The following is a 17391-nucleotide window of genomic DNA, read 5'->3' as shown; positions in this document are numbered from 1 at the left end:
GACCTAAAGTGACCCAATATGGTGTCATTAGGGGTCATATGGTGTCCTAAGAGTTCATAAGGGTTCATGGGACACAATATGACCCCTTAGGACACCATATGACCCCTAACGACACAATTTGGTGTCTTAAGGGGTCCTATGGTGTCCCAAGACACCATATGACCCCTATGGACACCATATGACCCCTAACGACACCATAGGACCCCTTAAGACACCAAATTGTGTTGTTAGGGGTCATATGGTGTCCATAGGGGTCATATGGTGTCTTGGGACACCATAGGACCCCTTAAGACACCAAATTGTGTTGTTAGGGGTCATATGGTGTCCTAAGGGGGTAGTAAGACACAATATGACCCCTAATGACATGATTTGGTGTCTTGAGGGGTCCTATGGTGTTGTTAGGGGTCATATGGTGTCTTGGGACACCATAGGACCCCTTAAGAAACCAAATTGTGTCATTAAGGGTCATATAGTGTCCTAAGGGGTTATATGGTGTCTCATGAACCCCTATGGACACCATATGACCCCTAACGACATCATAGGACCCCTTAAGACACCAAATCATGTCGTTAGGGGTCATATGGTGTCCTAAGGGGTCGTAGGACACAATATGACCCCTTAGGACCCAAAGCGATCCGATATGGTGTCATTAGGTGTCATATGGTGTCCTAAGAGTTCATAAGGGTTCATGGGACACCATATGACCCCTAACGACATGATTTGGTGTCTTAAGGGGTGCTATAGTGTCGTTAGGGGTCATATGGTGTCCATAGGGGTCATATGATGTATTGGGACACCATATGACCCCTAATGACACCATATTGGGTCGCTTTGGGTCATATTGTGTCCTAAGGGGTCATATTGTGTCCTACGACCCCTTAGGACACCATATGACCCCTAACAACACAATTTAGTGTCTTAAGGGGTTCTATGGTGTCCCAAGACACCATATGACCCTTATGCACACCATATGACACCTAACGACACCATAGGACCCCTTAAGACACCAAATCATGTCGTTAGGAGTCATATTGTGTCTTATGACCCCTTAGGACACCATATGACCCCTAACGACACAATTTGGTGTCTTAAGGGGTCTTATGGTGTCCCAAGACACCATATGGCCCCTATGGACACCATATGACCCCTAACGACACCATAGGACCCCTTAAGACACCAAATCATGTCGTTAGGGGTCATATTGTGTCTTACTACCCCTTAGGATGCTATATGACCCCTAATTACACAATTTGGTGTCTTAAGGGGTCCTATGGTGTCCCAAGACACCATATGACCCCTATGGACACCATATGATCCCTAACGACACCATAGGACCCCTTAAGACACCAAATCATGTCGTCAGGGGTCATATGGTGTCCTATTGGGTCATCTGGTGTCCCATGAACCCTTATGACCTCTTAGGACACCATATGACCCCTAATGACATCATATTGGGTCGCTTTGGGTCATATTGTGTCCTACGACCCCTTAGGACACCATATGACCCCTAACGACATGATTTGGTGTCTTAAGGGGTCCTATGGTGTTGTTAGGGGTCATATTGTGTCCCTCTCTCCCTCTCTCTCTCTCTCTAAAATATGACTAATAAAATACGATATCCGACTTAATTGGATATCGGATTTCTGCCATGTGGCAGTTTACTAAATAAATGGTGGCAACGGGAAATTTTTTGGGGACCACAAATTTTTGTACTAAAATCGGATATCCGATAAATCTGATTTTATCGGATATCTGATTTTAGTACCAAAAAAAAGAAAAAAAGGGTTTGTGGGCCATTTTGTAGATTCCAACGGCCCACAGTCTGCATATTCTATTTTTTGTCGAGGATCACGAGTTTTTAGACAGCTAGAGACAAATTTGTGCTTTTGGGAGATTCTTAAAGTGAAAAATTACATTGTCAATCACGAAGGAGCATATGTGTGGAGGGAAATGGGGAGTAGTAGTCGTCGAAAGTCTAAATGCAAAAGAAAACTTTCAAATGACCAAATTGAAGTGTATAGAGAAAGAGATAGAGAATGTCATAGGAGGAGAAGACAAGGTATGTTAAATATTGCTAATGTTACTTCAACTGAAGAGGAAATTGAATTTGAAAATGTGCCACAAGTTATTGAAAATGAAAATGTAGATTTTGAAAGTGAAAATATTGAAAATATTGAAAATGTTGAAAGTGATAATGAAAATGCTCAACATGTGGAAAATTTTGACATAGGAGGTGAAAATGTGGAAAACTTTAACATAGAAGGTGGAATTGCTCAACCAAGTGAACCATATGTAACACCTAATTACTTTAGAAATGAAGACCCTCTCATGGATGAAAGACAAATTCCAAATCCAAGACCTTCAAGAACCCCAAAATGCTTATTTGAAATCGATGAGAACATTATTGTGAATCTTGAAGGCAAGAGGTCAACAAGAACCGTTCGGTTGTGGGCTAGACAACTTTTCAACCAAAATTTTAGCAATAAGACATTGACCGAGCAATGCCAACTCTTTTTTCAATTGCTAAAGATGATAAAGATGAGACCATTGCTAAACAAATTGAAGATTCATATGAACAAGAAGATGGAGAGAAATTCTATTATTGCCAAAAATCTATTTGACACTCTCAATTCTATTGGAAAGAATACCAAAGAAAAAGATAAGAGAGCCGCTTGAGTGATTACAACCTCCTTAGTAAGCCATCAATTGAGGAAGGCTCATCAAATGAGACAAACTTGTGTTTATTTTAACATAAACCGTAAAACTTTGGATAGAGTACTTGCACAAAGACAAAGACTTGATGATCCACTTCAACAAGATACATCGGCATTTGGTGGGAGGCTTCCACGTGTTGATAGAAAGTTGACTGACAATGTGAAGGAAGAGATTCAACAATTTTGGCACTCTAATTCTAGAGTGCCACCCAATGTAAAGGATGTTTTGAAATTAAGAATCGACAACCGAGACCACACACCGCATCCCAAACATTTCTTGGAATCAAGCCAAACAATGTTGTACAAAAAATTTTGTGAATTACATCCAACTTTGCAAATATCACAAAGGGCCTTTGAATCTTTGAAACCATTTTATTGTGTTCCTCTTAAGATTCACAATACCTGTTGTTGCAAGTACCATGTAGAGTTTTCAATGTACCATGAACTTTTATGTCATATTCATTCTACGATGCATACTAATGAGATGTTGCACGAGTGTGGTGCAATGCTATTTTCGAGATCATCAAGAGACTTTCAAGATCTATTTTTATGCCCTAGAGATGATGGCTGCTATTTCTATAGAAATGATTGTTTGAATGAGAAGTGCTCAAAATGTGGTGGGTTGTCAAAGTTTGTTTCATGTTTTCATGAGGGCAGCGAACACGAGTTTGGAAATAATTATGTTGAGAAAAAAGATACGAGACAGTGAAATATACTTTGAAGAGTGGAGGTGAAGGTTCTAGATGCGAATTAGTCTCAAGAGAAGTGAGTATTGCTGATTTTATTTTGGATTTTAATGAAAATATTTTCTACAACTATGCAAGGCACACCCATAGGTCTTAGCGGTTGGATCAACAGTTCAGGATGTGTAAGAACTCTTTCTCGATTGGCACTATTGTATCGGTGGTTGATTTTACAGAGAACTATACATTGCAACCACAGAATGAGGTATAGTCTTAGTACTACAATTCAATCCAGATTGCTATTTTTGTTCACATTACATATAGACATTCTCCTGATAGTACAGAAGAGGATAGGAAGATAATCAGGGAGTATCATTTTTATATGAGTGATGATAGATCACACTCCTCCGAGTATGTGCAACATTCTTTTGAGAATTTTTTTGAGTTCTTGCATGAGAAAGATATTGCAATTGACCAACATATAATATGGTCAGATAACTGTACGGGTCAATTCAAGAATGCCCTTATGTTTTATCGGTTGAGTAGAATGCATGTGGAGAGGCGTATACCTCATATTTAGTGTTTTTTTGAGGCAGGGCATGGGAAGGGAGAGCATGATGGAGCAAGTGCATGTTTGAAGAGAGCTCTAGTTAAGGAGCAATTGAGGATTTTAGGTGCAAATTTCTCTGATGCATATTCTATTGTTGATTGGTGTAGTTCAACATTGTCAGATGGAGGTACTCTTGATTCAGCAGTGAGCAAATTCTTTTGGTTGGTTGAGGAGGGAACAGTGGGAGATGGATTGGATTGTCAAACAATTAAAGATTCTTCAAAGATGCATTCATTTCTCAACTCAGATGCAAGTACATGGACCATTTGGACATGAGAGTTGGCTTGTTTTTGTTAGAGTTGTGTTTGGTGTGATTGGGATCAGTGCAAGTCAAGTGAGTGGGTTGATATGTGGGTTCCCCACTATCTAACTCCTTTATCTCAAACAATATCCTTGTCAAACGATGACATGGAAAGTTCACTTGAGTATGGTCGTCTACCAGATCTTGTAAAGCCAGGACATGTTTTTGGAGTTGTTGCACCGCAAGGGAATGAAGAGAGATCAAAATATTGGTTGACACGATGTGTACAGGGAAAAAAAAAGCTAACACAACCAGTGACAGATGATGATGGGTTCACATATCCTACAGGTTCAGTTGTTGTTGTGGGAACTTGGTTGCGAACATACATGATTAGAAAGAATGGCATACCTACATTCGAAGACTATGAGAGACACAAAACCCTTATAATGTATTCACACCTTATTATAGCTACAAATGTCAAGTTGTTGAAGCATCAAGCAAAACCGAAGACCAAAGAGCTATGGACAGTGAGTACTGCTGATCATGAAGCAATACTGGATACTCTTAAACAAAGAGATGACCCTTCAGACACACTTGAGTAGTAGGTCTTTAATGGTGCCTTATTTTTTTTATCATGCATTTCATTTCAAACAATGATCATTAAACCTTAATGATCAAGTTTGTTACGTGTATATTAAGGATTTGTTGAAAATGCAGGTCTTTTGATGAACATTTTTTTTTGGCAACACGGTTTTTGCATGCACATAGCAGGTACACGATATAATCAGAAGGAACATATTTTTGCAACACGACTTATTATCATGCATTTGATGAGCTTTACAATTTTTGTTACTAGAGAACACTATCTGACAATTTTTGATGATATAATTATCGCAAAACCTTTATGCTCATGCAGGTCTTTTTTGATGATATACAATAGTACATCACATTATGATTTTTGATGATATACAGGTTCATGCTAGATCATTCATCGTTGACAAGACCCTCTATTGGTGATGGTACATATTCTTTTGTGCATTAATGAGATAAAATTTTGTGCATAAACATTAAGTCAAGTGAATGTATTGCTATTTAGAAATGACCATATCTACCATCGTCTTCAACCATGCAGAGAAATGCAGTGAGAAGGGCTTTAATCAACATGCGTCTTTCTTCAAATTTATGCTTGTATACTTTGCAGAGAAACTGGTAAGTTTTGTAATTATACAATCTTGTGCATCTTAAAAATGTTTGAAATGATCTATTTATAATTTGCCAAAATAATTTGTATTAAGTGTTATAATTTGTTTCTTGTAGCACATTCATTCCGCATAAAAAGGTTACTTATTTTGGTCTTCATTTATATGCAGGCATTGCTATACATAAGCTTTTCTCTTAGGACATGAGGATGTCTGATGCAGATGAAGTGGGATGTTGTATTTGTATATGGATGTGAATTGATGTAACATTGTTATGATGATATACATTGCCGATGGGCAAATTGGTCTAGTTATATTGATGATAATGTCCATGTATCTATACATGAGTACATTGGTGTAGTTGTATTGATAATTAAAAAAAATCATGTTTGCATATCCCTTCATGAATGTCACATGCAAGTGTAATGGTAATTATGTGTATACAATACATGGAAATATTCATGATCATTATGTGTCTACAGTGTAATGCTTATTTATATATAATTTTAGCACTTAGGGCACTCAAGGGACGATGCCGGTAGGGTATGACCCCGAGCGTTCAATCAAGTGGGGGGGAAAAATAGGAGCATGCGTAGGGTAATAATGCCTAACTGGACATGTCGGAGCCAACAGTTCATCAAGAACGAGAAATTGGCCACGCGACAACATTCCATTGAGTGAGACTGACGATTTTTTTGCCAACAGAAAAATTGCTGCCCTAATAAAACCGTAGGGAAACTTGAAAAACCAAGATAGGCTTTTGTAGGGACCCCTCTCATGGCCCCGTAGGTTCAAACAGATCATTCACAGGTGCCATGGATTCTGAGTTAGGGCCCATCAAAGTTTGACAATTTTGAGCACTTAGGGCACTCAAGGGACGACGCTGGTGGTATGACCTCGTGTTCGATCGAGTGGGTGGGCAAAATAGGAGCATGCATAGGGTAATAATGCGTAACTGGAAATGTCAGAGCTGATGATTCATCATCGTGATGAGCATAACGAGAAATCGGCCACGCGACAACATTCCATTGAGTGAGACTGATGATTTTTTTGCCAACAGAAAAATTGTTGCCTAATAAAATCGTAGGGCAACTTGAAAAACCGAGATAGGCTTTTGTAGGGACCCCTCTCATGGCCCTATAGGCTCAAACAAATTGTTTGCAGGTGCCATGGATTCCGAGTTAGGGCCCATCAAAGTTTGACAATTTTGAGCACTTAGGGCACTCAAGGGATGACGCCGGTAGGGTATGACCTCGAGTGTTCGATCGAGTGGGTGGGAAAAATAGGAGCATGCGTAGGGTAATAATGCCTAAATGGACATGTTGGAGCTGACGGTTCGTCATCGCGACGAGTAGAACGAGAAATCGGCCATGCGACAACATTCCATTGAGTGAGACTGATGATTTTTTTGCCAACACAAAAATTGCTGCCCTAGTAAAACTGTAGGGAAACTTGAAAAACCAAGATAGGCTTTTGTAGGAACCCCTCTCATGGTCCTGTAGGTTCAAACAAATTGTTTGCAGGTGCCACAGATTCTGAGTTAGGGCCCGTCAAATTTTGACAATTTTGAGCACTTAGGGCACTCAAGGGACGACACCGATAGGGTATGACCCCGAGCGTTTGATTGAGTGGGTGGGCAAAATAGGAGCATGCGTAGGGTAATAATGCCTAACTGGACATGTCGGAGTTGACGATTCATCATCACAACGAGCATAACAAGAAATCGGCCACGTGACAACATTCCATTGAGTGAGACTGATGATTTTTTCGCCAACAGAAAAATTACTGCCCTAATAAAACCATAGGGCAACTTGAAAAATTGAGATAGGTTTTGTAAGGACCCCTCTCGTGGCCCCGTAGGTTCAAACAGATCATTCGCAGGTGCCACAGTTTCCGAGTTAGGGCCCGTCAAAGTTTGACAGTTTTGAGCACTTAAAGCACTCAAGGGACGACGCCGGTAGGGTATGACCCCGAGCATTCAATCGAGTGGGTGGGAAAAATAGGAGCATGCGTAGGGTAATAATGCCCAACTAGACATGTCAGAGCCGACGGTTTGTCATCGCAACGAGCAGAATGAGAAATCGACCACGCGACAACATTCCATTGAGTGAGACTGATGATTTTTTCACCAACAGAAAAATTGCTGCCCTAATAAAACCGTAAAGCAACTTGAAAAAATGAGATAGGCTTTTGTAGGGACTCCTCTCGTTGCCCCATAGGTTCAAACGGATCATTCGCAGGTGCCACAGATTCCGAGTTAGGGCTCGTCAAAGTTTGACAATTTTGAGCACTTAGGGCGCTCAAGGGATGACGTCGGTAGAGTATGACCCTGAGCGTTCGATCGAGTGGGTGGGAAAAATAGGAGCATGCGTAGGGTAATAATGCCTAACTTGACATGTCGGAGCCGACGGTTCGTCATCGTGATGAGCAGAATGAGAAATCAGCCACACGACAACATTCCATTGAGTGAGACTAACGATTTTTTTGCCAACAGAAAAATTGCTGCCCTAATAAAACCGTAGGGCAACTTGAAAAACCGAGATAAGATTTTTTAGGGACCCCTCTCGTGGCCTCATAGGTTCAAACGGATAGTTCACAGGTGCCACGGATTCTGAGTTAGGGCCTGTCAAAGTTTGACAATTTTGAGCACTTAGGGCACTCAAGGGACGACGCCGGTAGGGTATGACCCCAAGCGTTTGATTGAGTGGGTGGGAAAAATAGGAGCACGAATAGGGTAATAATGCCTAACTGGACATGTTAGAGCTGACGATTCGTCATCACGACGAGTAGAACGAGAAATCGGTCATGCGACAACATTCGATTGAGTCAGACTGGCGATTTTTCACCAACCAAAAAATTGCTACCCTAATAAAACCCCGAGCGTTCGACCGAGGTGGGGGGCAAAATAGGACTATGCATAGGGTAATAATGAATTGTATCAAGTATTGTTCATTAAATGAATTGTATTGTATTGTTCATTAAATGAATTGTATTGTACTGTTGATTAAATGAATTGTATTGTTCATAAATTGTATTGTTCATTAAATGAATTGTATTGTATTGTTCATTAAATGAATTATATTGTTGATTATAAAAACAACCCTTACAATGAAATTAAATGAATTGTATTGTTCATTAAATAGCCATTATTAACCATTGTTTATTATTGGAATGAAGATTAAAGATTTCCACGATATCACCACACACAGATGAGCAACAATTTATATGTTCGAATATCAATTTCTGTATATATAAAAATATCAAATGATTACAAATGTATGTCCATACACAAATATGGTATAAACGCCAACTGAAACAAAATGTATGTCTATTTATGTGAATGTATGTCCATATACAAAATATACATGCCAACTAGACATGTAAGCATCCCAAAACTATCTATAACATCCTAAGCTGCTAATGGATCATCAAAATCGATCCTCTTCGCCGCACTGCTCGGCTCTGAAGGATCCTGCACAAGAGAAACAAACCACGATTAATATTAGTTACATTATATAATTCACATTCGAAAAGTTAACATAAAAATGAACTATAATTGAACTATTCATGTTTACCTCATCTCCACGTTTTCTCTTCAGCTTTGCAGGACTCTTGATGTATGTCTTTGGTAGAGGAGGTATGTTTTGAATATTTTCATACACAACCTACATATGTTCAGAAACATGACATTGATACAAGTTAGCATATAATTGTCACTAATAATAACAAATTATATCTACTAATCAAAAAATAAAATAAACACACATCTACTCGAGGCATCTCTTCTTCTTCTTTAGGTATACTAGGCGTAGTCATCAAGGATGTGAAGCCAAGAATTCTCTGTATATATATACAACAAGTATATGAAACTATCAATCTATGTCTAGACATGTATAATCACTATAAGTTATTTAAACTATTCATTCAATCATATTTGCATTCAATTACCTTTCCCTTGTCTCCAACTCCACTACCAAATCCTAAATCACACTGCCCCACACTCGTGCTGCTTGTGCCCTACAAGAGTAAAATAAGATATACATGCAAGTTACATAATCTAATTAATACCAATATAAATGATGAGCATGTATGTACAATAAAATACAAACGACTAGGTGCAATAATATATGTACCGTCAAGCTATCAAGGCCAAATGAAATGGCCAACAAGGTGCCCTCCTAAATCTGTCTCAACTCATCCTCGGTCATCAACTGTTAAATAGACCATGTAAATAAAAATTAGTACTTAATATTATCTAATTTATAAATATTTAATTAAAATATAACATGAATTGTGAAAATATAAATCTTACCACTACATCATCAATGTATGATGACGACACCTCCTCGCCTCTAGCATGTGAGGACTCCCCAGGGTATCCTCAAGTCTATGTAATAACATCTGGTGCATCATGCATCTCATGCACCTCATAATCTGCACTATCCACAAGAGGATCAATGGGCTATCCAACTAGACCCAAGCATACGTGCCCACACATGACACAACTATGGGGCACACATACATGTGTGGAGCCGAGGATGACGTGTCAACACCACGAGATGCACCACTACCATCAAGAGTAGGCTGAGCTACTGATGCAGCTTGAGAAACCAAAAGGCTACTCAAAGAGTGAATAGCCAATATGGTCCGTGAAGCCGCCTCACAAATGATATCAGGATGCTGCACTGCAGGTGGGGGATCAACAGGAGGAGGGGGGACATATGGACCCTTGACTACTTTGACTGCCCCAAGTCTATTTTGGGTCATACCTAAACCTACACCCTGGAAAGGTTGGATGTCAAAGTAGTTCACATGTTTGTTTAAAACAAACTCAGCATACAATTCTTTTATGAAATAGAAGGGGATATTAAGATTGTTGTTGGGAGGTTTGTCGAAAACCATCCACCAACGATCCCAAAAGTTTTTCACAATCCCATCATTTGTGCACCATTTAATAGAAAGTTTTTTTTTGGGGGATCTACGGGCTGACCAGTACGGGGATTGACAAACACTAAGGCGATTTCAGCTTTGGATATCTCGAGATCCTTGATATCCTTATACGACAAGCCATCTACATATTTTTCCCTCATAGAATCTCGCCACAAAAGGGCGACATTGTGCTCCTCAGTAATGGTTTGCATACTTTTTATGATCGATGTGAGAGGATCAAACATTGGGTTTAGACGAGGGATCCTACGATATACTTCTACAATCCCCCTCAATTCATTCAAATTTTGTGCAATCAAATCCTGAATTGAGGGTTTGGTTGTTGCAGTTGTGGTTGGTCAGTGTTTTCATTGTTATCCCCAATTTTTAACCTAATTGAATGTAAACAATTAAATTTAGTTAACAAATTTAAACAATTAGGTATTTGATTTAAAAAAATCTAGTTTTCATGAACAAAATCATATTTTCAATGAAAAATCAAATAAACATTAACAAAAAATACAAAAAAATGAATGAAAATGATAAAATTCTTACCTCTAAATCTATTTTTTAGCATTTTTTTGTCAAAACACCGGATATCGGATTTTGATGAAATCGTGCGACCCGTGAGTTAAAAATGACTCACAGGCTGTCACTGTCGAAATATAAAAGTCTCAGAAAATCAGATATCCGATTTTTATACTTAAATTATTTTTAAATAACATATATAATATAAATATATTATATAATATAATAATATACTATATAATATATTATTATATTATATAATATGTATTGTATTATATTATATATATTATAATATTATATTATATTATATATAATATAATATAATATTGTATTATATAATATATTATTATATTAAATTATATTATAATATAATAATATATTATATAATACGTATTATATAATATATTATTATATTATATAATACGTATTGTATTATATATAATATAATATAATATTATATATAATATAATATAATATTGTATTATACAATATTATATTATATATAATATTATATTATATTATATATAATACAATACGTATTATGTAATATAATAATATATTATATAATATGTAACATATAATTTATTTTTTAAATTAAAATTACAAATAAAAATCAGATATCCGATTTGCATAGGTAATTACCAGGCCAAGGTGTACTAACACCCAGGCCAAGCAAAAAGTCAACACAGATTTTTGCATTTTTAGGTGAGTGAAGAAGGCTATTTTTTTCACATCGTCACTTTTTGGCCCCCCTTGATCCTACACTAACCCATTATTAGAATTATTTTCTAGGAAGAGGTTATTTATCTCTTATGAGATTTATTCCCTTGATCTTATATAAGAATTAGTAGTGTATATGTTCTACATATTGGCCAATTAAGTTGGATTGCTCATGGATAAGTGAATTGTGTTGTTATTGTTAAGGACGTGTTAAGTACTATATTTTCCTTTTTAATATAAATTAGTGCATCATTAAATCTCAAATAGAGATGAAATCTTTAGTGTTATTTAATTCAATTCTTATATTTTTGTTTTGACTAATATCTTTTCATATTTAAGAAAGTTGTCTTTTTAATAAGAGTTAGTGCTTTAGTATCTATAAAGGGTGAAATTGTATATCCATGCTATTTTCAGTTTGTATTGTGTTTATTTTGAGTTGCTTTCTTATGTTTGTTCCAAAACAACATTTATATTTGTTTAAGATGAGCTTCATTGTGTGCTCATATTTCATAGGTCTCCGGATCAATTTCACATCTAGAAAATAAGATGCTTATATGAATTAAAATATTTTAGGAGCAAACATGGGAACATGTTGAATTTATAGAGGGATAGACAAACTTTATTTTTTATTATTATTAATGTTTAAATAGATAAATAAAATTGAACTAAAATTAAAGTTTGAATACCTTAGTTAAACAAAAGAAATGTTATAGCTATTTTCTATAAAGTGCTTTGTGTATGGTCATAAGGTATTATTGTTTTCTTTTGATATGCTAGCAATATATTTTTAAGTAGATCATCTTTATCTATTTCACTTTTTTATTGGACTTAATCAAACCAATAACCTTATACATGTGATTTATTTAATAGAGCTATTATTCTTGGAAAGTTTACATTGTGTCCTACTTGTGAATAATTGACATTATTCAATTATACTCTATTTCTAGGTTAAGGGGATACTCATGTAGTCTCTAATGCATGATTATTATTTTAGAATATATTTTGAATATATATATTATTTTATATATGATGAGTGTTTGTATAGTATGTAATGTAAACACATGATAATATATTTTATAATATTTTTATTGAAGTTACATTAGAACATTTATATTAAAGAAGATATGTTAAACAATAGTAAACTTGTAAAATAACATTAGTTCTTCAACTGTAAATTCATGATATACTTTATATGAAGAACACATGTATAGTTCTCATCATGATTTTAATTGGAAAAATGATTTTAGTGAATGTACTTGTAGAATTAAAATTAGGGTGAAAAGAGATATATGAATTAAAAGAAGAAAATAATGTAGATGAAGCAAAATAAAATAGAAACTTTGAAGTATAAATATTCAATCTTGTCATCTTCAATTATCGGTTATGTATTTTTTTGAGTTGTGATGTAGATACATCTTATGCTAACTAGAACAAAAACTAATTTAGTAATGGAGAAATGTTGTGTCTTTTTTCCCAAGAAAAGACAAAGTTATAAAATAACCATTCAGAATTAAAAGAGAGATAAAAATAGAGAATATTATGATCCTTTAGTTAAAGAAGAGATTAATAAAGAGTATTTATAAAAATCCTCTATAAAGTGAGACAAATAATTCTTTTTTAAATAATTATTAAAATGAAAATATTTCAAATATGATACTAGTATGACAATACCATGCTCCATTATGGTATACATACTATGAGGATTATCAATTAATGTTATCATTTGGAAATAAAAAATGCAATGAATTACAAATATTTACGTAACATTATTTTAGAAATATTTAATATAAAAAATAGTCAAGCTTACCTTAGTATAAGATTAATGGCTGCTGCAACTAAAAGGTGTTGATGTCAAAGGCCCAACATTAACATGTTTCATATAGATAATATGATTTTTATGAATACCATTTATATAAGGTTCAACTATCAACATGTACTATGTTTATTATTTCCTTACTACTTACATACATGTGAACTCGACATTGTTTTGATACTAGATATAGGGTAAACACTCCAACCCTTAAATTCATTACAATCAATCTAGTAATTTAGTTAATATTACGTTTCAAAATGAAATATAATAAATTTAATTTTACATTATTCAAATTTACCTATCCACAAATTCTAAATATTTGATTTAGTAGCTCATATATCATGACAATCTAATCCAATATAGATAGGCCTTGCTACTAGCCATATCAATCCTATCATCCTGAAACCCATAAATAAAAAGTAACCCATAGTTTTGACATAAGTGAGGTGAACTTCAAGATGTAGAAGACTTGCCAACATCATCCTATGCTAGAGACATAGTTTGTTGTAAAAGGGTATGTGTGAGTGAGCTAATGAATTATAAGATCTCAACCTCAACACTCCCTCACAATAGAAGGGATTGTTACATACTCATGTCTAGCCTAGCAAGGGGTATCGATGCCTAGTTTTGGGCACATTATAGTTGGCTGTTGTTAATACTTTTCATTTGGGGAGGTAAAGGAGGTCATACTTTGCACAGTTGAGCACTTAGTGGCATTGGTAGAAGGATGAGATATGGTGTGCATGGATGTTTCTTCCTAGAGTTATTTGAGGTCATCTATTGTTGTTAAATTTTATTATTTTTTAACAACGCGGGTATGTGGTCTTTTGACAAGGACTTAGAGGATGTCAAGTGAGATTTTGCCATGGGTTGGTTGCAGGTTGCAGATCATTGTGATTTGATTATTGCCACACCTTTTATGTTAGTTTTGATTGGTAGATTTGAGTTGTTCTAGTTGGCATTGCTCATGCAACACATGTGGATGCTATATAAGAGTCTTCTAGTTTTTTTGCACATCAACGATTTTTTGGTGTGTTTTTGTTGGAAGATGGTATTTTTTAGCACGACAGTAGATTACACAATGAATTGTTGTATGGTCTAGATATGTTGGCATGAATTTATTGATGTTATATGGTTAGTTGGAGGTGATTATCAATTAGCCGTGGTTTCTATTCCAGCTATGATGATTGATTCTTGGCATATTTATTACCATGAGATTTGGTGATTGTGTTTGGATATTGGTTGGAGAATGGAGAGAAGGGGATAGGCCATGAAAAGCATAGTTTAATTGGGAGGTTGTTCAGATGTGAAGTTGCATCATGAGTCAAACTTCAAATGAGAGATTGTTGGGATGTGAAGTCTGACTCTTCATTTCATCTTCTTATCTTTTTCCCTTCGTCTTAAGTTGAAGACCACTCTATGTGTGTGTGTGTGTGTGCGCACACACACGCACAGATATATATATATATATATATATATATATTGCCATGCAACAATTAACACTCTCTTATGTTATTGAGTTCCTCAGGGTCTCCACGCTGTTAAAATGTTAATGACATTCAGTTTGAAAACTCTAGAAAGCTGGGGGTTGGTTAATTGTAGTTGCTTTTTAGAAGTAACCTGGGTTTAATCTTAGTTAAGTCTACTTAACACACACTTCACACGGGCCCTCAAACAACATAAGTGACCAATGCAAGGCACATACAAAGTCTGAGCCCAAGCAAAACAAAAAAATAGCTCTTGAAAACAATACAAACATTGAATCTTAAGATTTTGTCAATTAAGAACCTGATAGTGAGAGTGGTCAAAATCGTCTCAAGATCTTTTTGCATGACACCCTTATAGAAAAATATGATATGCATACCAAACCTCAAAGATATTTTTAAGCTTGTTTGTTATGAATAGTTTGAATGATATTATAGATGGTAACATTGTACATTCAACTCTCTCTCTATATAAAGAAAAACAACCATTCTCATAGTTCTTTTTATAAGTTTTGCCTGAATGTAATGTAATCTGCAAGACCCAACAAAGGTGCAACTTTTAATGTCTCCTCTATTTGACATCTTTCATAAACTAAATACTTTGTTTCAACAGCTGGCAAAGCCTTTCAATTTTTTCAGCTCATCTCATACACATTGATGAACAAATAAATCAATTTTCAGCTCATCTCATAGGCAGAGTTATTTGGGATTTTCTCTTGATTTTTTGCAATTTTTTCTGATAATTTTTCTTGATTTTTTCAAAAAATCGCCGAAGAGTTTTTTGTAGATTAAATCGTGGCCGTAAATGATTCGCGATAAATCGAAAGTTAAATGATGATTTTTTCCAGATTTTTTTATCCATGGTCTTAATCATCTCCATTGCACAGGGAGTTGGCATGGCCAGATCCTGAGTCCCTCCTACAAGTTCAAATGCTGCAATGCAAAGAACAGGCCTCACACGCTTACCTCCTGCTAGAAGAGAATACCTCATTGATTCATGCAATTTTTCAGGATATTCAACTAGTATTGCCTTGTCCACTGCCTCAGCCTTGGACTTCATGTAATTGTTGAAATCAAACTCAACAGTCTGCCTCTTCTCCTCCTCTGTAACCAACTGGGTCACTGTCCCTGTGGATCTAGAGGACACTGAATGCTTTTTGTATGTCAATGATCCAAGTTTCAGATGGCAATAATTCTCACCATTAGATGTACCCAGTGAGGGCAAATTCAAATTTGCTCCATGACAATTGTTAAAAGGTGTCAATTTGAAACAACTCCTCACACTCCTGCATTCTTGAGAAGAAGAAAAGGTAAAGAAACGCAGGCTCTGGCTACTTGCTGTTATTGTCATGTAAGCCATCCTCTATAACTTACTATGTACCAGCTCTTACAAAATCTCTGAGTAACAAAATCTAGATAATTCAAATGCTACACACAGGTGCCCAAGGAGCAGAAGAAACTATCAAAGATTATGCTGGAGGATTGCTGGTGCTGCTCCTCTTTCTTTCGGGCGTGAATGTGTGATTCAAACTGAAAGCTAATTATAATAAGATGGATCTCACAAATGACAAGCTTTCAAGATACCACTTGAGATGATCGAAGAGTAATACAAAAGAATAATGTGGTGGACAATCCATAGCTTATTCGATGTGCCATTGCTTGGCCGGTTGTGTCTTCAAAATTTCAAGCATATCTTCCATATCAATGTTTCATATCTTCAATATCAATGTTTTTGGATTACAATATCAAATTTTTTGGATTATATAGAAATTTTCAGGATTGGATAAATATTTTATATTAATATTTGAGACCACATTCTATGATCGATTATTGTAGTCTAAATCATGAAGTGCGATCAGAATGTTGATGTGAATCAAATAAAAAACATTTAAAACTATTACATTGTGAGACTTTGCTTCACACGAAGAATATGGCGAGAGGGCTTCTGCAGTCACTAGATTGTTTTCTTATGAACAAATCTTAGAGGGCCAAATCAGTCTGTAATTTATTTAACTATGGTGATCATAGTCCTGTTTTGTACCCACAAATTGTGCTATGTATTTAGTTACTTTCTATTATGTAGTTTACTTATTTAACAGAATCCTGTTTTTGGAATTTTGTAGAATATTTGAGAATATGTAAGTATCTCAAAATACTCTGTAGAACTTTCATTAGGTCACAAAGCACTATAACTTATATTAATCCATATGATTTGAAAAATATTGAAAACAATATTCTTTATTCATGCTAGTGATTGTAGATCAATTAGGTGAGCTAGATTCCTTTTAGAACACCCATTGAATTGTACAAATGTGAATGCTATTTGAATTACATGAATTCTTAGAATTTGTGCATTAAAGGTCTTCAGATATAAGAACATAACATCTATCATGCAAATTTGTACTTGGTCAAGTCTATCAAATATTGAATAAACTTACTAATATCAAAATAGAAAATGGACAAGATCACAATG

The 17391-nt window shown here is 35.5% G+C and overlaps 1 protein-coding gene across 1 annotated transcript; it reads right to left on the bottom strand.

The window, feature by feature from the left end:
* Nucleotides 1–15421: 15421 nt before the first annotated feature.
* Nucleotides 15422–16278, bottom strand: LOC131074615 (geranylgeranyl pyrophosphate synthase, chloroplastic-like). Its single transcript, XM_058011263.2, has 2 exons — nt 15804–16278; nt 15422–15531 (listed from the first exon to the last, which is right to left on the bottom strand). The coding sequence occupies exons 1-2, from the start codon at nt 16276–16278 to the stop codon at nt 15422–15424; spliced, it is 585 nt and encodes a 194-aa protein (XP_057867246.2).
* Nucleotides 16279–17391: the final 1113 nt, after the last annotated feature.

Source organism: Cryptomeria japonica, chromosome 8 (assembly GCF_030272615.1).
Source record: "Cryptomeria japonica chromosome 8, Sugi_1.0, whole genome shotgun sequence".
Classification (NCBI taxonomy): domain Eukaryota; kingdom Viridiplantae; phylum Streptophyta; class Pinopsida; order Cupressales; family Cupressaceae; genus Cryptomeria; species Cryptomeria japonica.
This window is presented reverse-complemented; position numbering and strand designations above follow the sequence as displayed.

What these genes read in the sequence shown, in the direction of transcription:
- LOC131074615 (XM_058011263.2), bottom strand. Translation starts at nt 16,278, where the DNA reads ATGGCTTACATGACAATAACAGCAAGTAGCCAGAGCCTGCGTTTCTTT. An exon ending in TCTGGCCATGCCAACTCCCT is followed by an intron (nt 15,532 to 15,803) that starts GTGCAATGGAGA and finishes AGGCTTTGCCAG; the next exon opens with CTGTTGAAACAAAGTATTTA.